The sequence below is a fragment of the Myxocyprinus asiaticus genome, chromosome 5 (assembly GCF_019703515.2).
Source record: "Myxocyprinus asiaticus isolate MX2 ecotype Aquarium Trade chromosome 5, UBuf_Myxa_2, whole genome shotgun sequence".
Taxonomy (NCBI): domain Eukaryota; kingdom Metazoa; phylum Chordata; class Actinopteri; order Cypriniformes; family Catostomidae; genus Myxocyprinus; species Myxocyprinus asiaticus.
The window spans coordinates 629,635-655,950 of record NC_059348.1 but is presented as its reverse complement, the minus strand read 5'-3'; the positions used below and the strand labels follow the sequence as shown (position 1 = coordinate 655,950).

The window sequence follows — 26,316 nt, the reverse complement described above, 5'->3', positions numbered from 1 at the left end:
CTTTCCGCTGTCCACCAAAGCAGACAAAGAGCTGTTCAGAGCTTCTAAAGCTCTGCGTGTGATCCAAATAGATGCGTAAAGCTCGCACAGGACACAGCAACACCAACGCTAGGTCTGCCTCCTCCTTGGGCAGTGCTTGCAGGTTCACCACCTGATCCCTAAAAGGGGTTGTGGGAACCTTGGGCACATAGCCTGGTCGGGGTCTCAAGACCACGTGAGAGTAACCCAGACTGAACTCCAGGCACGATGTGCTGACAGAGAACGCCTGCAGGTCCCCTACCCTCTTGATGGAAGTGAGCGCAGTCAGGAGGGCAGTCTTCAAAGAGAGTGCCTTAAGCTCAGCTGACTCCAAGGGCTCAAAGGGAGCTCCCCATAGACCCCGGAGGACTACAGAGAGGTCCCACAAGGGGATGAGGCATGGTCTGGAGGGATTCAACCTCCTAGCGCCTCTCAGGAACAGGATGATCAAGTCATGCTTCCCCAAGTACTTACCATCTACTGCATCATGATGAGCCGAAATAGCGGCTACATACACCTTCAAGGTGGACAGCCACCCCTCCAGCCTCTCCTGCAGGAAGGAAAGCACCGATCTGACTGCGCATCTCTGGGGGTCTTCGCATCGGGAAGAACACCACTTAGCGAACAGACGCCACTTCAAGGCATACAGGCACCTCGTAGAGGGAGCCCTAGCCTGAGTGATCGTGTCTACCACCGCGGGTGGTAGGCCACTTAGGTCTTCCACATCCCGTCCAAGGGCCAGACATGGAGATTCCAGAGGTCTGGTCGTGGTGCTAGAAGGTGCCCCGTCCCTGAGAACCACGTCTGGGTGGGCCAGTAGGGTGCTCCTCGTCCTCCCTGACCTTGCACATGGTCTGTGCAAGTAGGCTCACTGAGGGAAATGCGTATTTGTGTAGTCCAGGGGGCCAGCTGTGTGCCAGCGCGTCTATACCGCGGGGTGCCTCAGTCAGGGCGTACCAATGTGGGCAGTGGGAGGATTCCCGGGAAGCAAACAGGTCTACCTGTGCTCGACCGAATCGACTCCAAATCAGCTGGACCACCTGGGCGTGGAGTCTCCACTCTCCCCTGAGCATAACCTGTTGTGACAGCGCGTCCGCTGCGGTGTTGAGGTTGCCCGGGATGTGAGTGGCTCGTAGCGACTCTTGAGGCGCTGCTGACTCCAGAGGAAGAGACGGCGGGCGAGTTGTGACATGCAGCGGGAGCATAGACCGCCTTGACTGTTGATGTACGCTACCATTGCTGTGTTGTCCGTCCAGACCAACACGTGCTTGCCCTGGATCAACGGCCGGAACCTCCGCAGGGCGAGCAGTACTGCCAACAACTCTAGGCAGTTGATGTGCCAATGCAGCTGCAGGCCAGTCCAGGAGCCGGCGGCTGTGTGCCCATTACATATGGCGCCCCAGCCCGTCTTGGAGGCATCTGTTGTAACCTGCTCTAGGGAATCCCTAATCGTAGAAATGCAAGGTCGGTCCAAGGACTGAAGAAGCAGCGACAGATCGGCGTGATGGCCACGTGATGTGTCCCGCAGTGCTATGCCCATCTCGGGACTCGTGTCTGAAGCCAGTGCTGAAGCGGTCTCATATGCATCAACCCGAGCGGTGTGGCTGCCACTGAGGATGCCATATGCCCAGGAGCCTCTGAAATAATTTCAGTGGAACCACTGTCCTCCATCTGAACGCCTTCAGACAGTTCAGCAACGATTGTGCACGCTCATTCGTGAGGCGCACTGTCATCGATACTGAGTCCAACTCCAAACCGAGAAAAGAGATGCTCTGAACCGGGGAGAGCTTGTTCTTTTCCCAGTTGACCCGAAGCCCCAGTCGGAGTGACCCCTAGTGTCACTACATCGACACAACGTCGAGTGAGTGACAGATAGGGAACCCATGATCTTGGCATTGCTAGTGACATGCTCTACCAGTTGAGCTACAGGAAATCCATAAAAATATTTACTATATATTTTTGCAATATAAAAATGTATTTATTGCAATATAAAAATTACCACCATCGTGAATATCACGGATTTAACACACTTTTCACTTTAAGTTTCCAAAAGTCATTTTCACATCCACTTTTTGCATCACAACTCATGAGTATGAGAGAGTACAGCAGGGATATGGTAATAGTTTCTTCTTATTGAAACCTACAGTAAGCATAAATGCCTTAATTTCCACAGTTTATTAGTCTGTTTTGACAAATAGTTAAAAACACTGACTCAATGATTCGTTCTTGTTATCATTCAAAAACTTTCAAGGAAGTCCCTGCATAGCATTTACAAGCTTTAAAATGTCTTTTTCCACTGACAGAAATTCAAAAGCTGTGTATTCTGACAAAATGAAAAATTTGAGTGCAACATATTTCATTATATATTTGTACCTGTGCCTGTTTTTATGGAGAGCTCATTACAGTTTGAAATTGATTTATATATGTTGTTTTCCCTTTAACAGCACAACTCTGCATATTTCCTCAAGTGAATATACATGTACAATTCACAGATATAATTATATTAATAATAACAATAATAAAGGCATCTATTTGTCAATTCTGTCTGATCAATACAATTGTACATGTTGATGCTTTATAAAACGCTCACATTATATTTTTATTAGTAAAATACCCCTCTTCCCCGTTATGATTATACATCTTGTCACAGAAGGTTCCTTTAGAACATATCACATAGTTCACATGAGCAATAAGGTTACAGTTCACAATCATCGACACCAAAAATTGAAACAAAATATGATTTAACAATAAATTTAATTAAGTATGAAACACATTGATGTTAAAAGCTTAGTAGAGGCTTATAGCCAAACAATGATCCCTGATCTTCTCAGCTCTCTTGTAGATGCAGTCTTATTTGTTTCCAGATCTTAGTGAAAATTGGTACTTTATCAGTTAATATAAATCTCAATTCTTCCAGGTGTAACATCTTTCCCAATTCTCTAGCCCACATCTCAAAATTAGGGACAGAATCCAATTTCCACATTTGTAAAATGAGTCTTTTTGCAAGCAACATACAAAACGAAATAGCCTGTCTTTGATACCCATTACAAAAAACATAATCTGCACCCAAAAGTCAATTGCAAGGGTCAGACTCCAGATTAATGGAGTGTGCATCAGAAAGAAATACAGTATGAATATGCATTGCCAGAAGGGCTGAATTTTACTACATGATCTAAAGGAATGAAACAGGGTACCTTCTGACAGTTTACATTTATTACAAAGTGAAGTGACCTAAGGAAAAATTCTGTGAAGCCTAGAGTTGGAATAATGAAGCCTATGAATTACTTTAAACTGAATCAGATTATGTCATTCACAGAACATGTATGTATATTACTCAAGCTTTCATTCCACATGTTGTCATAAATATTAAAACCATTTTTTCTTCGCAGTCATGCTTTATTTTGTTTGTGTTATTGTCTACGTTTTCCAATAATAAATTATAAATGTACGATACAGCTCCACTTATACCAGGATGAACTTTAAATAAGGTTCAAATTTAGAACTAATCTGGGATATGTTTTCTCGCAAAATCTTTTATTTGCAAATAGCCGAAAAATGGGGCATATTGCTGCTTAAGCTGATCAAATAAACTAAATTTGCCTTCTTTATTGAAATCCTGAATAGTCACTATGCCCTTGTGCTTCCATTGGAAAAAGACCTTATCCTCCAATCCAGGAGGGAAAGCATGATCGTTACAGATGCATCTTAATTTGTTTCCATACTCTAAGTGAATTCGAAATGACAACATTTCCATTAATATTTTTGATATCTATTTTAAAAGGACTGTTAAGTAGGGCCAGTAATGAAGTTCTTTTATACGGGGCTTCTTCAATCGCTAACCATTCGGGTTTATCGCCTGCTTCCGCCATTACTACCTTCCTCCACCACGCTAAAATATTTAAGTTGGCAGCCCAGTAATACAATTTGAAGTTAGGGAGACCAAACCCTCCTTGAACTTTTGTTTTACTTAAATGCTTCCTGTTGATTCTAGCCTTTTTGTTGGCCCAAATAAAAGAAGTTATAATGGATTCAAGTTGCTTAAATTGATGGAGGGGGATAAAGGAGGGAATAGCTTGAAATACGTATAAAAATCTTGGAATTACAACCGTCTTTATAGCATTAATTCTGCCGACCATAGACATGGGAAGTGTCTTCCAAAAAAGATCTGATTTGACTTGTTTGACTTTCTTTTTCCAATTTAATTTTAGTAATGTTTCAGGTTTCCTAGTGATTATTACACCTAAATATTTGAAGGATTGATGTGCAATTTTAAATTTGTGCTGTCCAATTTTTTTTTTTATCTATATCCTCAGAGATAGGCATTAATTCACCATTTTTCCAATCTATAGTGAATCCAGAGAAACTACCACATTTTTCAAGAAGATTAAGCAGTGGTGGGATGGACATTTCAGAATTTGAACTGTATAAAAGAATATCATCTGCATATAGCGAAATATGTTGGGGTCTACCCTCGATCACTATGGGAGCTATGCTTGGATGGTGTCTAACACTTGCGGCTAATGGTTCCATTGCAATTGCAAATAAAAAAGGAGATAGGGGACATCCTTGTCGTGTGCCATGAAACAGATGAAACGAATTTGAGATGTCTTGATTTGTAATGACTGAGGCTTCTGGGTGTGCATAAATAATATGAATCCATTTGATAAATTCTGAACTGAACCCAAATTTTCTCAGGGCTGCTATCATATATTCCCATTCTATTTGGTCAAAGGCTCATTTGACGCGCAAGTAATTTTTGGGGTTTGTCACCTATTTCAAACTGTTTTTGTTTCATATGAATAAGCTGTTTTAAAACATTTTTAGAAAGGATGGAATTGTATTCGCTCTGCAGAGCTATTAATCTCTTAAGTGTAATCTCACTGCCCGTTGATCTGTATTCTGTCTCTAAATATACTATTAGAGAGTCAATTTCGATTAATTTAGCTCTATCTTGTCTATTCCTAGCTGTCTGATATGATTTATTATCTCCTCTGATAACTGCCTTCATCGTCTCCCAAAGTACAGAATCAGAAACATCACCTGTATCATTATTTTCTGAAAAGAATGTAAATTTGCCTGAAAGATATTCACAAAATTTGACATCATTCAACAGCATATTATCAATTTCCAGGCATAGTTGCCTTTACTTAATTTTATTTTTAGGTTGTTGGGCCTCAGAAGAGGCATGAGCGTGAATATTATAGACGCCTGAGAACCACGTACTTCCAAGGGAGTAATGCACCAGGTCTGGAGGAGGAACGAGCTTTCAAGTCTCTTTTCCTTCACAACCTCCATGAGTGCGTGCGATATGACGTCACGATGCACTGCAGAAAGTACGCGCAACTGGCATGGGAGACAAGCGTGTGCCCTGCCCGAGGGCATGAAGGCGACGCCAGAGCCCTGGGGATCCAAGCCTCATATGCAGACCTAGCGCTTGAAGGCAACAAAATGCCTCGCGTTAAGGTGAATGCTAGAACAGGACCCCAGATGCGCCGATCACCCCGCCGGCAGGGTAGGCAACAGAACCAGAGGGGTGGTGACCAGACACACCCCCAGGGTCACGGCAGGCCTAAACAACAAAACGTTCGCCGGCAGAAAGGAAAGGCGCAGTTTGAACGAAAACCCAAACAAGAAGGTGAGTGGGGTTTCAAATCCCCTCAAAGAACAAGATTTGAGAGAGGAAATGGAGGATATAAGGAGACGCTTGACTGAGTTAGTAACTAAGCTTGACGTGCTCCATTGTTCACCAGGTCCATCGACCTCCTCAAAGGAACACGGCACTAAAACCCTGTCAGTATAACTAGACGATGTACCCCCTCCCGTTAACGCCAAAGTTTACTTTGTAGGTCGGGAAAAGGGGAACAGGGTCCAAGTTGCTCCCCAAAACAGTCACTCCTAACATGCCACACCCTCCTTTTCTGACCCTCTTGGGTGATCTGTACCGTAAGGGCAACGCCTGACACATGGGTCATTCAGCTCCCACGCACTACTTGACACCGGTTCCAAAATAGTCTAATGGGTTCCAACACCTTCGCAGAGGTGGCTAGAGCAAAGCTCTCCCTTGGCAAACCGTTATAGACAGAGACTTACAATGTAAGCATCACAAGCTACATGCAAGATAGGTCATCTATCACAAAACGGGCCTGGATTGACACCTTTCAAGGGATGATGCTAACAGACCCTGTTTACATATGTCCCATTAATACGGAACCACTGTTAGTTGGCCAGGACCTACTGAACCTATTGGTTCCACTCATTGACTGCCATCGTGGACACATGTGGGCTCAGGTTGACATACCGAGACCACTTGGTCCAGAAAACAGTTTGCCAGCTTCAGATGCACACGTTGCCATTGTCCAAAAATCCAGCCTAGATGACGACTCCAATAAGAACAATTACAGGGCCTGGGTAAAACCCTTCAGGGTACTATAGTCACTGTAAATTTGCAATCCGTTCTTATCAATAACATTTTGCACGCTTTAGGAACTTTGTCAGAGAAAACAACTTATGCGTGTATCGTTAGAGATCTAATGCAGGACCTCAGGGAAATTAGCTCCTCAGTCAACAGTCTGAGTGATGGAAGGATTAAAGCTTACCTGGTCTCCCTAGACCTTGTCGAACAAATCCTTAGATCTGCTACTATCTCCGTTGTGCAACCTTCACAGATACACATGGCATATAGTTTTGGCATTGAAATTCCAATCCATGTAAATCCTCAGAACCTCAAAATAGGATTTATCCTCAATCTACCATCATAGGCAGAATATATATAGACTAAAGTCTGTATTTAATGTTGGTTTTCAGAGAGGTAATGCACACATTCACCTCAAAACACCACCAACACTCGCCTTTCATGATGAGGACCCCTCGCTCTACCTTATCCCTAACCTAAACGTGTACCAAGACAAAGTACATTCATTGGGTTTGTCAAAACACAACCCCTTTGTTAGAGAGGTGACTAACTACCTCCCTGAACAAGTGTCATGGTAGCATGTCCTTTAAAGATGAAGGAACAGAGACAAAGGTAGAGCGAGCAGGCAATCGCTGGCTCGTTAACACACCAGCCACCGAAGTCCCAATGTCATACAACTGCCATGATACAGCCACTAAACTAAGGCTACCAAACCAAACGGTGTTCTTAATGGTTCCCCAAGGAGCCACTGTGCACATTGGTGATATTCTCCTCCATTATCTCAACGTCGACAAACATGACGCAGAAATTGAGATCATGGACGCATGTGGAGGTCATAGCCTCACCGTTGATGACACCCTTCAACAGCAGCTTCAGGCTGAAGGGATGAAATTAGTGAAGTTCAGTCTCAAACTGACTGGCTTGACCACTATGTTTCCTAGTCACATAAGCAAATCGTCATCTTACCGAGAACACCCTATCAGTTTGTTTGGCCTCTGGCTCCTCCTTAGTGGTTGGATCATCATCGCAATTATTGGACACGCCATGTACAGGTACATTCAACACCTACAGGCCAGACAGGACTCACTTCTCATACCGCATTTTACACACCAGTCTGAGCCCATCCCACAGGTTAACCCCATCATTTCCAAGGATAAGCCTTTTAACCTTTAACCCTCCTTTCCTCTAACATTTTGTTCCTAGTAACCAATGTCAGGTTCTACTTTGATTTTGTGTTATGACCAAAGAACAAGAAAGGATTGTGTTATGGTTAATGCTGTGCCTTCCAATAACTTGAAATGTTTATGTGTGATGAATGTAGTTTTAATTTTAGCTAGAAGTTCTATGCCCAGATGTGCCTCAATCTCTGTCCAGACGATAAAGCCTCTGTGAACTCTAATGAACTGTATGGACTGTGCAACCATTTCTCTTTCCTATCAGGAATACATGGATGGCATAACCCACAGGTTACTGTGAACCGACAAGAACTGTTTGGCCCTTCAGTTGCTCTAAAGATGCTGGACAACAACCAACTCTTCAGACCAAAGGGGGGAATGTTGGGCCTCATGTATTCAGATAGAAGACAAAGGCAGGCCTAACACAGTCGTAAAAACCTAACTCAGGCCCCCACATTCCAAGTCGTAAATTATACTGATAAAAATCACACCAAAATCAAACAAAGGGAGTCCAAAACAGACTACAAATCCCATGAAGCCTTGCTCACTAAAGGATCGAACTCTCAACTCTTATTGGATGAGGCACACAACAGAACGTCCCTCAAACATGACATCATCAGGAGTTGAAATACCTCTGAAATGCTTCCAGGATTTGCTTCCAGCAACTTTGTTTGCAGCGTGTAGACGCAGCTCATCGCTGCTCTCACGTGCAACCTCGTGGCACAAGGAAGTAACGTCTGACTTGAAACTGTGGCCATACAATCTCCATCTCGCCGGACGAGTTGAGATTACTCTGTGTTCAACTGAACACTCTAATGGATCCGAAGGAGACCACTGAGCAATCCGCAATTTTATCCGTTTGCCTGCAGAAGTGAAGAGATTAAAGATTTCTCTTCCATCTTCAATCAAGTCGACATTTCTGAGTTCTCCGCTAGCCCGCCGAGAATCAACAGCCGTGCCCGCCAACAGAGCGAGGAAACGGCCTCCCGTCATCACCCGAGCCTCAAGGAACCGGGTCGGAGTTAAAGGACGGAGGAAAACACATTCTACCTGTGTCCTCATGTGATTCAAGTAAGAGGTTTACATCTGGGCAGAGATAGAATATTATAGTGTGCTATTCTTGTGTTTCAAGGTTTTTGCTTGTACAGTTTACGGACTGCCATGTCCGCTCATTATTAATACTCAGGGTATTAATTATCACGAATTTGTTTTGCTGTATTGGGTCCAACCAAATTGGACTGTTGTGCAATTTCGCCATCGCGGGTGAGACAGGTAAACAGAGTTCATCCATTAAAGAGTCAAAGTACATGGGACTGTTTACGAGCCGTCCACCGCGTCTCTGAGCAATGAACTAACAACTGCTTTCTCTCCCACGATCACGAAATCGGCTTTAGGGCCATCACTTCTCTCTCCCTCTCATACTAATCACACACACACACACACACGCATGCGACCCCTCACAAACATTCTGGCACACATACACCTTATGTGTTATAGGATTATTTTTATTTCCATATCTAATCATATCACTGTTTAGTTTGTAGTTGTAAGTCGGAAGTTTATTGACTGCATTGTATTAATTATTAATTGATATTACTGCATAAATAAACTTTGTTTATATTACAAAGAGAAGTGTTTTGGTTTGTTTTGCATACGCCTGTGTCATGCTGACGGGATGTCAGTGCTCGGATTCAAACCTTCATTCACTGTTTTTTTTTCCCCCTGAAAATCGATATTCTTCGGATGTTGATTTTCCTAAGAAAACAGTCTAATATTGAGACTGTTTTACTATCTGGTTATAAGTCCCTGATTCCAGGGTGGTGCCCCGTCAATGTTAATCCTTATTAATATTCTATTGATTTTTGATAATTGATAATTATCTTTGATGTTTGTTGAATTTGAATGATCAGTAAGCTAGTGTTAATTTTAATTAATGTTTCATCGATGTTAACAATTAATGATTATCTTTGATAATTGTTGATTTAGAGGATTAAAAAAGCTAACATTGATTCTCATCAATGTTCTATTGATTTTAATAATTAATAATTATCTTTGATAATTATTAATTATTGCTAATAACCAAACCCGCTCCTAAACGTAGCGCACTACATTTACTGGAGCCCCATATGAGGTTTTAATGAGTTAGATTCAATTAATTAATTTAAATATTAATTAATAACTAAAGAAATAATTATTAATTATTTCTGATAGTAACACTGATCTAAACAACCAGTAAAGCCCTACAAGGTTAAGAGAGACTGAAGCATGATCTGATAACAGCCTATTATGATACTGTGTTAATACTCTACATAATGCAGCAATCTCAAGTCTATTAGGAAGAAATAGATCCTTGAATACGTTTTGTGATCTGAAGAATAAAATGAAAAATCATGATCAGTGGGGTGTAATGCCCTCCAGCTATCTACCAGGCTTAATTTCTGCATATACAGTAATTGTTCAATACAGCAGTCAATTTGCTTATTGTATTACGATGAGGACTTGTGTCCAATCTAGTATTTAACACACAATTATAATCACCTGCCATGATGACTTGTGAATGCATAAAATCTGGTATGGTTTTGAAAACCTTCTGATAAAATGATGGGTCGTCAAATTTAGGACAATACACATTCACTAAGGTAATAAGCAAAGAGTTTATCTCCCCACATCCGATCAGATATCTACCATTTCTATCAGTAATTGTTTGCGTATGTATAAAAGGAACCGTCTTCTTAATCAGTATTGCTCTAGATTTAGTTGAGTAATTTGACTGGTAGATTTGAGACATCCATGGAGCTTTTATGCTAAACCTCGCTGTAGCTTTAACATGCGTTTCTTGAAGGAAAACTATCTCTGCATTTAACTTCTTGAGGTGTGCATAAATCTTTCCTCTTTTGATTGGACTGTTGAGTCCACATACGTTCCAACTCAATAGTTTCAGTGTGTCGTCACCACAAACATTTACCTTGTTACTCGTTGTTCAATATAAAACTTCCTTTGCTTGAACATCTTAAATAAAAACTGTACATTATACCTTCCTGCTCGAACTGAAAAATAATTAACCTTCCCACAAACTTGAACATTGTGAACCTTCTGAATTCGAACACAGCCCCTTTGCCCACCTCCCTCCCCCCACCATATACATCCCATGCTACCATTATGGATATTTCCCCACAACAAATTAACACTTGCATCTGTCAACTCACCTTCGATGCTCCTTGGCATTCCACATATTAAAGTAGCCCTCCACTCATTTCACTAATATACTACTGTAATGAAACTGTCTTGGTTACTGATGTAACCTTTGTTCCCCGATGGAGGGAACAAGACATTGTGTTGATGTAGTGACACTAGGGTTTCACTCTTTAGAGCCCCAATCACCTTTGCTTTATTCAGAAAAGGCCAATGAAAATTGGTGAGTGGAATTTGCATACCACTCTCCGCCCCGGACATATGGGTATAAAAGGAGATGGCATGCACCACTCATTCAGAGTTGTGCTGAGGAGCTGAGAGAGTGCCCCGGCCATGTCAGCGATTAGTTCAGCACCACGGCAGGAGGAACACAACGTCTCGTTCCCTCCATCAGGGAACAGAGATTACATCAGCAACTAAGACGTTCCCTGTCTGTCACTCACACAATACTGGGTCGATGTAGTGACACTAGGGGTTCCTATACGAAACGGCCCAGGCACTGAACCGTGTCACAAGCTACAGAGGAGCTGATATGGGCAGGCTGCTGTGTGCCTCGCAGCAAGCGCTCGGCCACGTCGTGACCTTCCAGCAAGTTAGGTAAGTGTCTCCCTGGTCCCGATAAGGGTGGGAGGAGGCACTTACCCGAGGAGGCTACAGGCGGTGGCCTTTCCTGATTTTTGTATTAAGCAATTTCCCACTGAGCACCTGCTAGATTAGCGCTGGGGAAGTGCTCTTCCCTCTCCAGGAGGGAGAGCACAACGGAAACCATATCCTACCGGAGGGAGGTTAACATATGGAGAATACCTCACATGGACTTACCGACGGGGAAGTTCACATATGGAATGATGCCACTGGGAAGGACCCTATCTACGGAGAGGGTACACAGCAACAGTGACAAGATAGTGCACATTGTCACCTAAAAAAGGGGAAAGGCACAATGCAAACAATACACCCGACTGGCTGCCCGGCCTACCTGTTGTCACCCCTTAACACTCGGGTTGAAACCGGTTCTATGCACTGGTTGCAGAACCTCGCAAAGGTATTGGGTGTAGCCCAACCTGCTGCTCTGCATATGTCTACTGGAGAGGTGCCCCTTGCCAGTGCCCAGGAGGACACAACACCTCTGGTGGAGTGCGCCCGGACTCCCAAAGGGCATGGCAGGCCTTGTGATTGGTAAGCCAGAGTAATGGCATCCACAATCTAATGGGGCAACATTGTTTGGAGACAGCTTTCCCCTTCTGCTGCCCTCCAAAGCAGACAAAGAGCTGCTCCGAGCATCTAAAGCCCTGTGTGCGGTCTAGATAGACGTGCAGGGCATGAACTTGACACAGCAACGACAAGGCTGGGTCTTCCTCCTCTGAAGGGAGCACTTGCAGGTTCATCACCTGATCTCAGAAGGGAGTGGTGGGAACTTTGGGCACGTAACCGGGCCAGGGTCTCAGGATCATGTGAGAGCATGCCAATCCGGACTCCAGGCATTCTCTGGTGACAGAGAGCACCTGTAGGTCCCCAACCCTCTTGATGGAAGTGAGCACCACCAGGAGGGCCGTCTTCAGTGACAAAGTGCTGAGCTCGGCCTGCTCCAGGGCTCAAAGGGGGCTCTCTGTAAGGCAGGTAGGACCACAGAGAGATCCCAAGAGGGAACCAGGCACAGTCTAAGGGGATTCAATCTCTTCACGCCTTTGAGGAACCTGGTGATCAGGTCGTGCTGCCGCGAGGGTCTCCCATCCAGTGTATCGTGATACGCTGCTATAGCAGCCACGTACACCTCCAGGGTAGAGGGAGACTGCCGTCTCTCCGGCCCCTTCTGAAGGACAACACAGACCCAACAGCATACCTCTGTGGATCTTCCCCGTGGGAAGAACACCAATTTTCGAAGAGATGCCTCTTCAGAGCATACAGCCACCTCGTGGAGGGGGCTCTGGCCTGAGTGATCATGTGTACCACCACTGGCGGGAAGGCCTGCTAGGTCCTCCGCGTCCCATCCAGGAGCCAGACATGGAGATTCCAGAGGTCTGGCTGCGGGTGCCGGAGCGTGCCCTGCCCCTGAGTGAGAAGGTCCTGCCTCAGGGGAATGCGCCAGGGAGGGGCTACTGCCAGGAGCATCACGTCTGAGAACCAAGTCCGGTTGGGCCAGTACGGCACAACCATCAGGACTTGTTTCCCATCCTCCCTGACTTTGCACAACATCTGTGCAACGAGGCTCACTGGGGGAAACACGTACTTGCACAGCCCCCGAGGCCAGCTGTGTGTCAAGGCATCCATGCCGAGGGGAGCCTCGGACAGGGAGTACCAAAGGGGGCAGTGAGAGGACTCTCAGGAGGTGAAAAGGTCCACCTGCGCCTCCCCAATCTCTCCCAAATTAGCCGGACTGTGCGGGGCTGGAGTCTATATTCTCCGCGGAGCATTACCTGCCGTGAGAGCACATCCGCAGCACGGTTGAGGATGCCCGGGAGGTGAGTGGCTCGCAGAGACTTCAACGTCTGCTTACTCCAAAGGAGGAGGCGGTGGGCTAGTTGCAACATGCGACGTGAGCGTACGCCACCCTGGTGGTTTATGTATGCCACAGTCACTGTGTAGTCCGTCTAGACCAACACGTGCTTGCCCTGAATTAATGGCCGAAGCCTCCACATGGCCAGCGATGCCACAAGCAACTCTAGGCAGTTAATGTGCCATTGCAGGCGGGGCCCTGTCCAGAGCCCCGATACTGCCTGACTGTTGCACATGGTGCCCCAACCTGAATTCGAGGCATTCGTCATGACCACGACGCGCCTCGAGACCTGCTCTAAGGGAACCCCTGCCCATAGAAATGCCAGATCTGACCAAGGGCTGAAAGTTTGGTGGCACTGTGTCGTGATAGTCATGTGCTAGGTGCCGTGGCACCGTGCCCACCTCGGGACTCGAGTCTGTAGCCAGTGCTGGAGCAGTCTCATATGCATCAACCCGAGGGGAAGTACTGCCTCCGAGGATGCCATATGCCCCAGGAGCCTCTGAAATTGTTTCACCGGGACTGCTACCTTCTGCCTAAAGATTCTCAGGCAGGCCAGCACCGACTGAGCATGCTCGTTCGTAAGGCATGCCATCATGGTGACCGAGTCCAACTCCATACCGAGAAAAGAGATGCTCTGCACAGGGGAGAACTTGCTCTTTTCCCAGTTGACCTGAAGCCCCAGTCGGTCAAGGTACCGAAGAACAAGGTCCCTGTGTGCACACAATAGATTTCGTGAGTGAGCTAGGATCAGCCAGTCATCAAGATAATTGAGGATGCGAATGCCCTTTTCCCTTAGCGGGGCCAGGGACTTTGGTAAAGATGTGAGGGGACAGGTATGGTCATCCCTTGAAGGCAAACTGTGTTGAGGAAGGATCGATACGTGAAAGTACGCGTCCTTCATGTCGATGGCCGTTAGACGTTAGGATGCGCTTCTGCATCAACATCTTGAATGGAAGCATGTGTAAGGCTCTGTTCAAGGCACGCAGATCCAGGATTGGGCGCAACCCCAAGAACCACCATACTTACCTGTTTGCTGGCTTTCCTTCAATGGAAAACAAGGGAACGCGAGATACTCGCATCCCACTCGTTGACCGGAAAGACTTACAGCGCATGGCCATCACGAGCATTGAAGAATGACCCAGGGAATGAGGAAACTGCTCTTTTACTGACAAACTGGGTGCCTGGGTGATGGTCGTGCTGGTCCAGGGGCAGGAGTGGAGCCCGTACACTTACCTGGGTAAGTCAGGCCAGTCAGAGTCAGTAACCTCGTCCCTGGGTTGCCTGTACCAGGGCCGCTTCGGAACCCGTCCGGGGTTCCTAGCAGCCGGTTGATGGGCAGGTGGTGCCACCTTCCTGCGGGAGGATCTTCTTCTCAGAGGCCGGCGTGCGGGCTCTGATGGTGGGGGAGCCGGGGCCGACACCTCAGGAGGACGGCCTTGGCGAGAGGCAGACAGGGCACGGGACTTCGGAGGTCAGTAGGCGGCCGAGTCGTGCCGCAGCATGATGTGTTTAATGGCCTCCATCTGCTTCTTCACCATCGAGAACTGATGGGCGAAGTCCTCGACAGTGTCACCAAAGAGCCCCCCTTGGGAGACGGGCGCATCGAGAAAGCGGACCTTCTCGGCGTCAAGCATCTCCACAAGGTTGAGCCACAGGTGTCGCTCTTGGACCACCAAAATGGACATCATCTGACCCAGGGTGTGCGCCATGACTTTCGTCACTCGTAGAGCGAGGTCGGTCGCAGTGCGCAGTTCCTGCATGAGCCCTGGGTCGGTTCTACCCTCGTGTAGATCTTTAAGCGCCTTGGCCTGGTGAAGCTGCAGGATGGCTATGTCAGTGTTCCACTTGCCAATTTTCATTGGCCTTTTCTGAATAAAGCAAAGGTGATTGGGGCTCTCAAGAGCGAACCCCTAGTGTCATTACATCAACACAATGTCAAGTGAGTGACAGACAGGGAACTTGCAAGTCTTTTTTTGAAAATCAGTGAACAAGTTCAGATTGCTTCTTTGATGATCCCCGCAGACAAGCGCAGCAACTTTCACCAGTTTTCACCATATTCCACAGGTATGTTTCAGCCAGCTCAGGTACATCGAAAACCCTAGTCTTTTTGTCCCTTACGGTCACGATGAACTTTGAGGGAAAACGAAAACCACATCTCACTTCATGTTCCCAGCATTTCTTTCATATGGTGTCAAACTTTTGTCTCTGCTTCAAAACATCCGCAGCAAAGTCCGGAAATATGCGTATCACTTTGCCTTCGTATTGCAGGGTTTTTGATCTTGCCAGGCACAGAATGTGTTCTTTTGTTTGATAATGATGAACTCGGACAACCTCTCTGAGGTTGTAGTGATGGGTGTGCCCTGTCAATTTGAATTGGACTGTCGAAATTCTCTTCACCCAACACCTGTGTCAGAAGTTTCATCACAAACTCTGTTGGTCTACAACTTTCAGCTCCTTCCTTTATGCCAAACATTTGAACGTTTTGTCATCGTGATCTTGATTCCAAGTTGCAGGTTTTTTCTCTGAGTTTCTCACATTCGTTCTCCAAATGCGCATACCATTTCTCCAGTGATTCGATGCAGATTTTGTGAGCTTTTGTTGCCTCCTCAGTCATGGCCACTCTAGTAGAAATATTAGCGAGTGAAATATTCAAATCTGATAGAGTAGATGAAATGGCCTCAAATTTTTTGTCGAAGGAGTTGCTCAATTTCATTATGGCCTCCATTATGTCCATGTTCGTCTATACCTCTGTATGTGTGTTAGCTTGATTAGCTGATGCCTCCACGAGGATGTCCGTTGTGCTTTTGTCTTCTTCCGTACACGCCTTTTCAGTTTTCTCATGTCTTGTCAGCATTTTGCAGGGTAGGCAGAATGAATAATTTGTGATTTTCAAATGGCTGCAAGGAGTATTCATTTAAAATATTCAAAACTTGTGGAGAGCCGCTGAAAACACGTTCACACCATTCAATGTCCAGAAGTCCACCACAACTCGGCATAGTTAAAAGTGAAGAACTAGGGGGCCTGGGTAGCTCAGCTAGTATTGATGCTGACTACCACCCCTGGAGTCGCAAGTTCGAATCCAGGGCGTGCTGAGGGACTCCAGCCAGGTCTCCAAAGCAACCAAATTGGTCCGGTTGCTAGGGAGGGTAGAGTCACATGGGGTAACCTCCTCATGGTCGCAATTACTGGTTCTCCACATGCTGTGAGTCTCCGTGGTGTCATGCACAATGAGCCACGTGATGAGACTTGTCCTCCGTCACCCGGATTGAGGTGAGTACCTGCACCACCATGAGGACCTACTAAGTAGTGGGAATTGAGCATACCAATTTGGAGAGAAAAGGGGATAAAAAAAAAGTGAAGAACTAAATCCAAGATGGAGGACGAAGCTAGAGAAATTTTAATTATAAATATACTTGTTATCCATTCAATACTGAAAAGTAATGATAAAAATAGTTTGAAATTATATAAAACTGTAAATGTTTTGTTCCTCTTACATCACTATTAAAATCAATTGTAAGGCTTCATCTTCATTAATCCGGATACATTTGAAAACTGCGGGGGGTTTATCAAAACGTTCTCCGTCCACACTGCCGTTTTCAAGCATTTTCCAAAAGTTGCTCATCCACACTGAAACGTATGAAAATGCTTAAATCCCCTTACTGCACATGCGAAAAAATTGATCGCCGTTGCATGTCCGGTCTCAAACGCAATTGTACTCGTGTTCCGTCGCTGGACACAATTCTGAGTAAACTTCCCATCGTCCTTTGAATGAATGCAATGTGAATGTTGTATAAATTAACATTTATCTTTAACAATGCTATCAAAGTGAATATCGGGGGGGGGGTGCTGGGTAGCTCGGCGAGTAAAGACGCTGACTACCTCCCCTGGAGTCACAAGTTCGAATCCAGGGCATGCTGAGTGACTCCAGCCAGGTCTCCTAAGCAACCAAATTGGCTCGGTTGCTAGAGAGGGTAGAGTCACATGGGGTAACCTCCTCATGGTCGCTATAATGTGGTTCTCGCTCTCGGTGGAGCGCGTGGTAAGTTGTGTGTGGATGCCGAAGAGAATAGTTTGAAGCCTCCACATGCACTATGTCTCTGCGGTAACACGCTCAACAAGCCACATGATAAGATGCGCGGATTGACGGGCTCAGACGTGGAGGCAACTGAGATTTGTCCTCTGCCAACCGGATTGAGGCGAGTCACTATGCCACCACAAGGACTTAGAGCGCATTGGGAATTGGGCATTCCAAATTGGGGAGAAAAGGGGAGAAAAGAAAAAAAAAATTGAATATCAAAAAAGTGAATATCAGGCACAACAGCGCTGTTACAACACGGGCCGCCATCTTGATTGCTTTGGCTGAATGTATCACATGACTGCGTCACATGACAATAAATACATAATCGTTTTCAGATATATCCATTTCCCCTGTCCACATTACAATGTGAAGACGGCGTTTTCAAATGAAAACATATTAGTGTGCCTAAGTCAAGTCTCCTGTGCTCTGCACAATATGAATGGCACGTAGAGTTGCTTTTGATGTTTCAAATGTGTCTCTCATGAGGCTCCATTACTGTTAGGTTTCTACCATAGCAGGCAGTTGCCTACGTAGGCAGGAGGCAGCTCACTAAGTTTTGGAACAGACCCAATGACTGCTCGAGCAACAATTTGCATATGAAGACACCTCGTTTTGGACAGCCTTCCAAGACATCATTGCGTCACATCTATTGATCTACTGGATGTCTCCCTTATTTGACACACCATGTTCAGGTCATGGAGCTTCTGGGGAAATGCCAATCAATATTTGTATAACCTTGAAGGGCACTGCGGGAAGGGGACACCACATGAAGGGACGAAGGTCAGCAACTCAGAAAGGCCGTTAGTGAAGGGTACATTCATACAGATACATAATGCCCTGCTACCCTTAGAGTACCCACTTCAAGGGCTTGGCCTAGGGATGCTCACTTTCATTTGGAATTCGCCCTACAGTAACGAGCTAATGAGTTGAATCTGGTGTGTTAGATTATTGAGACATACAAAATGTGTGGTGTTAGGGGTACTCCAGGACCAGGATTGGGAAACACTGATCTAACACACATTCAAGTCAGCTTTAGACATAACCAAGCAAATATTTAGTAGCTAAAATACCTCTTCCTTTTTAGAAAAGTTGAAAATAAAAGTGAGACATTTTTTAAATAATTACTGCTTTTCAACCACTCATCCAACCAACTAGCGAACTACACACATAGGATTTTGGGATATTAAAAGTCAACAAAGTCTTCCTTTATGGTGCCTTCAAAAACATACCAGATGAAGGTTTCTCAGTAGTCAGGATGTGACGCAAATATTGGATTCGAACATGTCTTGGTACCTTACATACCTATGCAGCCTCCAAAGGCAGAATTATCCATGTTATTTTCCAGCGGCTTCAAATTGGGGAACCCGGGTTCAGATCTCATGTTGAAACTAGGAAGTAATTGCATTTACATAATCAGTGATGAGCATGATTGGGAGGAGGCATATTTCCCTCCAACATTACATTTGTACTCCACTGATGGTTAAGTTTAGGTTTAGGGTTTGGGTTTGGGTGTTCAGTTTATAAAATATGTATTCCTCTTCACTGTATTACAGCCTGTACTGCTGAAACGACTCGCTTCACAACTCACTTTTAGCGCCCATCTGTGGACATTTCACCCGGGAAATGGAGCTCACACAAGCCCATACGCACAACAACACTTTGGCCACTGGGGGCAGTGTTTTGAATTTCAGTGAGCACAGACCAATTTTATCTAAAGAAAAGTCAACCTACTGTGTCTGATTTCACTGTGAGATCAGTCTGATCACACTGTCATCGGATTAATTCATTACAGTCTTGTAAATCTATTTAGAGCTCCCTATAATTCACTTGATAAACAACACACTATGTTCTCACGCTACCTTTCTCTGTATATATTTACATATCTATGTATATAGTGTACACATGTATAGTACCTGTTTGTATATAAAAATATAGATGGAAAGAAAGAGGAGCAGTTTTTGTTATTTAATATTTTATTTATGAATTATAGAGCACTCTAAAGGAGAGAGATGGACACATATAAACACACACTGAGTTTGAATGAGTGCAAGGTGACATCAAGACCCCCATTCAGCAGGGGAGCCTTGAACAGCCCCCTTCCTCCAGCCAGAACACTTTGTCCCAGGACATTTGCAGCCCGCTGGCTTTCAGTTCTAGTATCACTTTACTTTTTGCCTGCCAACCGTCCCACTTTCCAGTGACAGTCTGAGACTTGACACGTGCACATCAGAGCTGTGTTCAGTGTCTGCACACCTACTCATTCTTTATTATTACTGTCCACAATAAAATGTAAAATGTGGACAACCCACATTTTAGAATAATAGTAAAGTCATCAAATCTATGAAATAACACAAATGGAAGTATGGAAACTGTGTGGTGACAATAAAAATCAAACATATTCAAAACTATCTTACATTTTATGTTCTAGTAGTAGTCATCTAGATTACAGCTTGATTGTCAATGGATGGTGCAACTGTTTGTGAACATTGGAAAAGGTGAGTATTTCAAATCTAGCCACATGAGCGGTTTCGCAGGGCAAAAATGGAGGTGGTTCTCTAATTTATCGTAGGTGTAGACAAGGAGCATTCCAATTGTGTGTCTGCACTGAATCTTATTACACTTTAATAATAGATACACAGAATATATTGTTCTGCCTTCCTGTGGTGGCCTTGGGAGGCAAAACACAATCGCATTAGCAAAACAAGCTAAAGTTAACCACTGAAAAAGTGAGGCCACAACACAACAAAATATCAGAAAACTATTTAGTGCAAGTCATACAGCATCATTAAGTGGCAACACAACAGCATTAATAGTAGCTCAACACAAGTGCATCATACTTCTAAGGGTTGTGGTTGTGTTTGTAATGGTAAGGCGCAACTTTTTATGTAGCTTCCATCAAATGACATATGAAGTTAGATTTATGAAAGGCCTCTATTTGTTCACATACTAGTCTAAATTAAAACTAGATTCGATGTTGTTTTGTGGGCTCATCATAATGAAAATTATAAATGATAGTGACTACCACATTGCCAAGCAAGAGATTGCAGTGGTAGTCAAAACTCCTTTGCAACTGAGAGGTTCTGGTGATCCATATACTGTATAAACATGAAAGTAGCCTGACTGATCTCAATGTGATCTCGAAGTAAATTGAAAGTTGAGATCGGTCTGCGCTTACTAAAGAACCACTACCCTCAGTCCTTGAAGAGGGAAGTGTTTTAGAACATCAGGTGAATTGTCCACAGAGGGGCGCCAAATGCGAGTTGAGTTTTGTTTTAAATGAAAGCAGGGACTAAAACCAAAATGTTTCTCATTTTGGTTCATTCTGAACAAAAAATTTATTTTTTTGTTCCAGTTCAAAAGTTCCGCAGCCTCCTTTCCAAATGTTTACCAGTTAGAACAAAATAAAAGAATGGTTAATAATGTTCTTTTTAAAATTACAGGACTCTGCACTAAGGGTGGGTGAAATACCAATTGCAGCATTGCCAGATCTCACAAGAGAAGCAAGTAATCTGGTCAGGAAAAACAAGCTCAAAATAAGCCACTTGCCTCAAAGTAAACAAAAATTTTTTTTGATTTATTACAATAGAAATCATAACAAGCATACAGTTAATTAAGTGTTAAGTAACATTTTTATAATAAATCTGCCTTTGAGTCAATACCCAGCAACATCAAATCTGTATTAATGCATCATATCTAACAATAATTCAGTGAAGACTTATTAAACTTAATACAACTGAGAAAAGTACTTTTTACATCTAAAAATGTTTTCCTTGTATCTGAATTAGCCATGCATGTATATGTAGTAATTATACATAACTGTTAAAAAGGACTTCATTCACAGAATACGACATCCACAACGGACAATTAGGAACAATTGAAAATCACTTTGTTCTGGTTTTTGGTTATGTTCTGCAAAACATTTTGTTCGTTTTCGATTTTCATTTACGTTCATTGAACCGTTTTTGGTCCCTGAATGAAAGGGAAGAGGAATGCATATTTTATTAACTCTACCCTCAAACCCAAACAACCCTAAACCTAAAGAGGCCTTCACATCAGACGCGTCAGTGCTGTCGAATACATTCAGTTCTATGGAATGAAGCATAAGTGTTGCCCTCAGTGCCGCGTTGTGCTTCCTTCAAGCAATTCAAACAATTTAAACTTTGACCCCCTTGCCACTGACCTTTCGAAGCATCAGCCAATCATTACCGAACAATTTGCTTATTATGAATGTCTCATAATTCGTTTTTATTAAATATTTATTTTATCTTTTTATTTTTATTTTTTTGAGCATCCAGAGACCGCAGTTACTGAGCTAATAAAATTCACCAAGAACATGCAAAAACCTTAAAGGTACACTTAGTATTTTTTGCTAATTACATTTTTTATACATAAAGGCAGGAATAGCATTTTTTAGAAATATGATGAAAATCATGTACATCCAATAAAAGCTGTTTAATTTAACATTGAGTGGGTCGCCCCCTAATGGGCACTGCCATGATGACAGCACATGACACTGTTTCATGCGACTGACCAAGTTGCTACCACTAGTAATGGCAATAATAATAACATGTTTACATGTAAACAAAACAAGCAAACCAAACAATATAACAACAAACACAATATTCTTACAACAACAATTGCAAAAACAGTGGAGCCCAAGTCAACAGTATAGTCCAGAGCGATGGTATTGATCAGCAGGAGTGTGATCCACCAGACAGTCCGGACAGAATGAGTGCAAGCGGAATGTCCAAACTAGAGGTCCCTGCTGGAGTCATGATACAAACCTCTACGACTGGCGTGACATTAAATGCCAAGCGTGAGCACATGGTGGTGTTCAGCTACAGAGCTCACGAGTTGCATCTGCCTGGTCACAGTCTAGAGCGCAACAACGCACAAAATTTCATTTGGATTGAATCTAAAAATGTTCATAATATGGATGTGTGTAATATGTGACGGAGAAAAACACTGACTAAAAGTAACAAAACAAAACATAAACATCTTCAGTGTAAAGCAGCAGCACTTAGCAAACAAACTTCCAGGATCCAGGACGACAGGTGTCAGTATAGAGTCCAAAACCACAAGTACTACTGGAACCAATGGGATGAGTAAGAGCCAACTAAAATCTTATTGAGTGCACCTTTGATGTAAACAAGTCCTCTTATAACTGTATGCAGTCAAAGCAATTGCCAGGTATTTTTCTCTTCTAAATGCATGTTTTCAATGTTTACTGTGCACACCTTCTGCTTACTGCCTGGAAAACTCGTACAATCACTCCTCTGAGACGCTTTCTGCAATGCTTGTCATGTGGAGGTCAAAGAGGCGAGTGACTCTGGCACTGAGCAGAGCGTTGGCGCCCCAACGTGAGTCATATGGAAGCCGCTTTACCATCAGTGGATACAAATTCAATACCAGAGGGAAACTGCAACCTCTGGATTGTACTGATCTTTAATTACTATGGGACCAGAACCCATGTCTCTGCAGAACAAAAGTGGTCGTTTCCCAATCAGTGGCCGTTTTCAAACCAGGATTCAAACCTCTTTACACAATTTGCCTATTACATTGAGATTCCCTACTTTCATTGGATAGTTGAGAAATGCCCATCCTGGTTTGGAAACACCCACAGATTGGGAAACACCCATTATTGTTCTGCAGAGACCTATACTTTGACGCAACGCGCTACTATTCACACATGTATGACTTATTGAGTCTTCACCTTTTGTCACGTCAGTTTTATTTGTATAGTGCTTTTCACAATACATAGTGTTTCAAAGCAACTTCATAGAGAATCATCCCTTAATGTCTTAAAGCCTCTAGTAAACAAGCCAAAGGTGACTGTGGCAAGGAAAAATACAAGGAAAAGTTGTTTCAGAAGTGGAGGGTGAAAAACCTTGAGGAATCAGACTCAGCTGGGGGAGCCCATCCTCAGGGCTGTCCTTAGGGCTGTGCTTTGGGCCTCCAAGGAAGGCGATCGCTATTGTGGGAGATCACTACTGACAGGGACAGCAATGCACCAACCCCGCCCCCCACTTGCGAGGACCCTGCCCATCCTCTGGCATTACAATGTACAGATGCCACATTTTATCTAGTTAAGTACTATGTGTGATATTAGTTGTGTCTTCTTTGAATAAATTGTTCAGTTATATAATATGTTAAACTGTAAGGATAATGACACATTTATAGTCTTTTAAGTCCAGCATTAATTGACTGGAGAGATGCAGGCAGTGGTTAGTGAGGTGTCCTTTACTGTCTGTCTGGTAATTTTACTTTAGCTGTTTACTGATTGAGCCATCAGTGTGTGTGGTTGACTCTAATGTGTCAACATATGGACTATTAGGTACTCAAGGATCATTGAATTATACATGACTCCAGTTCATAGTCAGATGAAATGAGAGTATGCCAACGTCAACACGTGGTCGTGTGACATTCAGGTGGTGACAACGTCTTTACGTCACTGAACAAGTTGCAACTATGATGCATCTGGTCTGTGATTAAGTGACGGGTCGCATACAAGCAGCATTATATCACTTTACCGGGCAGTACCAAACACTTATACTGTTTCCAGAAGTTTGATTGTTGCTATGCTTAAATGTAGGATTAGTGAATATCTGGTTACAATTTATTGTTTAGAAAAGTGCCTTTACTTTTGATGGCAACATAAAACGTTGGTACTGTATAAGACAATGAAATATTCGAGAACAATCAAGTCTGTTCATGAGGATCTGACAATGAGAAAGCTTTCTTTGAATGTCAAATATCTATGTGTCTTCCCTCTCATGTACTGTATGCCTGGAATTCACCTCTTTTTTACTGCATAGTCTTCACTTGAAGAAACCACTATGCAGCTTTTGTATGTTATGAATAATAAAACACATTTACCTGTCTGCTGGTTGAAGAGGAAGATCTGGCTTTCCTTCGGTATGAAAATAAGTCCCAGAGTCTATGCCACAGGTACGACGCCATCAGACACACACTGCCAACAATCCAAATGTCTCTACCCTTGAAGAAACAATCCATTGTCATTTGTTGTCGCTTCTCGTGATACCGTTTCGATGATGTACTCGAGGGGAACTCTGTGGATGGCAAGTATAAGCACAGAATGAGGGCCTCCCCATGCATGTGGACCTTAAAACAACTTCCCTTTTTCATTCTAAATGCACTTGCATTCTCCCAGCCCCCACCCTTTCTCACTCCTCAAAGGACCAAAGGCACAATCCCACCTGTCGCCAGTGACACGAGAGTGACAGGTGCTCGAGTAATGGTGTTTGAAAAGGCTAATCTCTTTCATCACTCTCACTCACCATCCTTGCGAACCAATGGATATGCAATGAGCTCATGCTTCAAGGCAGCCAGGGTTATTCCTCTACTTGAGGGAACAGTCATGGTGAAGGTGGAAACATTTGAGCAACAGTATACTGTTTACAAACATTTGGACACCAGCCTGTATGTTAAAATGTGTTATCAATGACTACATGGATTCTTCTACAGAATTCATTTGAGACCAGTAAAAGACGCTGTTTTAATCACTCGGTGACGCAAATGTTGCACTCAGATCTAATAAAATTAAGGCAGCATGTTTACCTGAGTCTCTGATTAAAAGAATATCATTAACCACCCTCAATAATGCAGACTCCGTGCTATGTCCCACCCTAAAACCTGATTGAAAATTATCTAAAATTCCATGCTCTTTTAAGAATGATGTCAACTGAGCAAGGACTACCTTCTCCAGAACTTTAGACAGACAGGGTAGTTTGGAAAGGGGTCTATGGTTCTTCATGTCAAAATGGTCCAATCTAGGCTTCTTAAGAAGTGGCTGGACAACCGTTTGTTTAAAGCAAACTGGAACAATTCCATTGAAAAGACTACTATTAACAATGGAAGCAATACTCCAATAGTATCAACCATGTCCCTGAGAAGGCGTGCATCCGTCACCAGAGAGAAGTCTGTTGTTTCACCGGAAGATTGAGTTATTACATTTTGATAAAAGATTATGAGGTCAAAAAATAAAAAAATAAAAAATAAAACATGTGCATGGTTGAATCATTCACAATAATATCAATAATATGCATTTAGAAAATATATAGGGTGAATTTTCATTTCATGCCGACTTTAACTGTTGTTTATTATGCATTATTAATGTTAGCATTGAAACACATCATCGTCACAGACTTTAGTATTGCAGAGTCAATGACTTGATGCTCTTTTTTTAATCTAATTAGTTATTTAAAAATACATACATTCCAAATTGGGAGAAAATGGGATAAAATAATAAATAAAAAAATAAAAAAGGCAACTATTGGCATAAAATAACGAGACTTATTAAGAGCTCTGTTAACAGTGATGGTCCTGTTATTTCTGTTATTGAAACAATAACATGTTAATTAGCAGAGGTTTGATTTTATTTTGAGTAAAATTGGTGCTAAGTGGATGATTTGTAAAGAGTTTTCCTCAAAAACCTCTCCATAATCTTTTTCAATAAATTTGTAGTGGTAATTATTTTTTTTCGTTGGAAAATGGTGACAGCACACTACTTCATCCTATTTATTTCATCAAGGTGATGTGTAAAAATCTCATGTAAATTGTTACACAATGTAATAAATATTGTTTAAACCATATAAACCCCACTTTTAGATTTACGCTTAATTAAAAAACACTAGAGGCGCTACAACAACTGTGCGTTTTATTCACTTTCACACAAATCATGACCACAGCGGCTGATTATGACATAATTGACACTTATTTTTTTGCACTATTACTGCTATGTTATGATATTGAAATACTACCATAATGCATTATTCAAAATTAATACATTTGAATGCTTGTATTACAGACTCACCTACATTTACACACTTATTCCAATGTGATTAGCTTCCACGGTACATCACATGATAGAGTTTTGGAATTTGGACTCGGAAGTACGCTTTTCATTACTCATTTTGTGTTTGGGCACTAC

General features: G+C 43.3%; 1 protein-coding gene across 1 annotated transcript in view; it reads right to left on the bottom strand.

Annotated features, from left to right (window-relative positions):
* mylk4a (myosin light chain kinase family, member 4a) overlaps positions 1–24,359 on the bottom strand; it is a 42,599-nt gene extending 18,240 nt beyond the window's left edge. The window contains exon 1 of the mRNA XM_051697509.1: positions 24,243–24,359. Within this exon, the coding sequence (XP_051553469.1) occupies positions 24,243–24,326 (84 nt within the window). The 5' untranslated portion in view covers positions 24,327–24,359. The remainder of the gene's footprint in view (positions 1–24,242) is intronic.
* Positions 24,360–26,316: the final 1,957 nt, after the last annotated feature.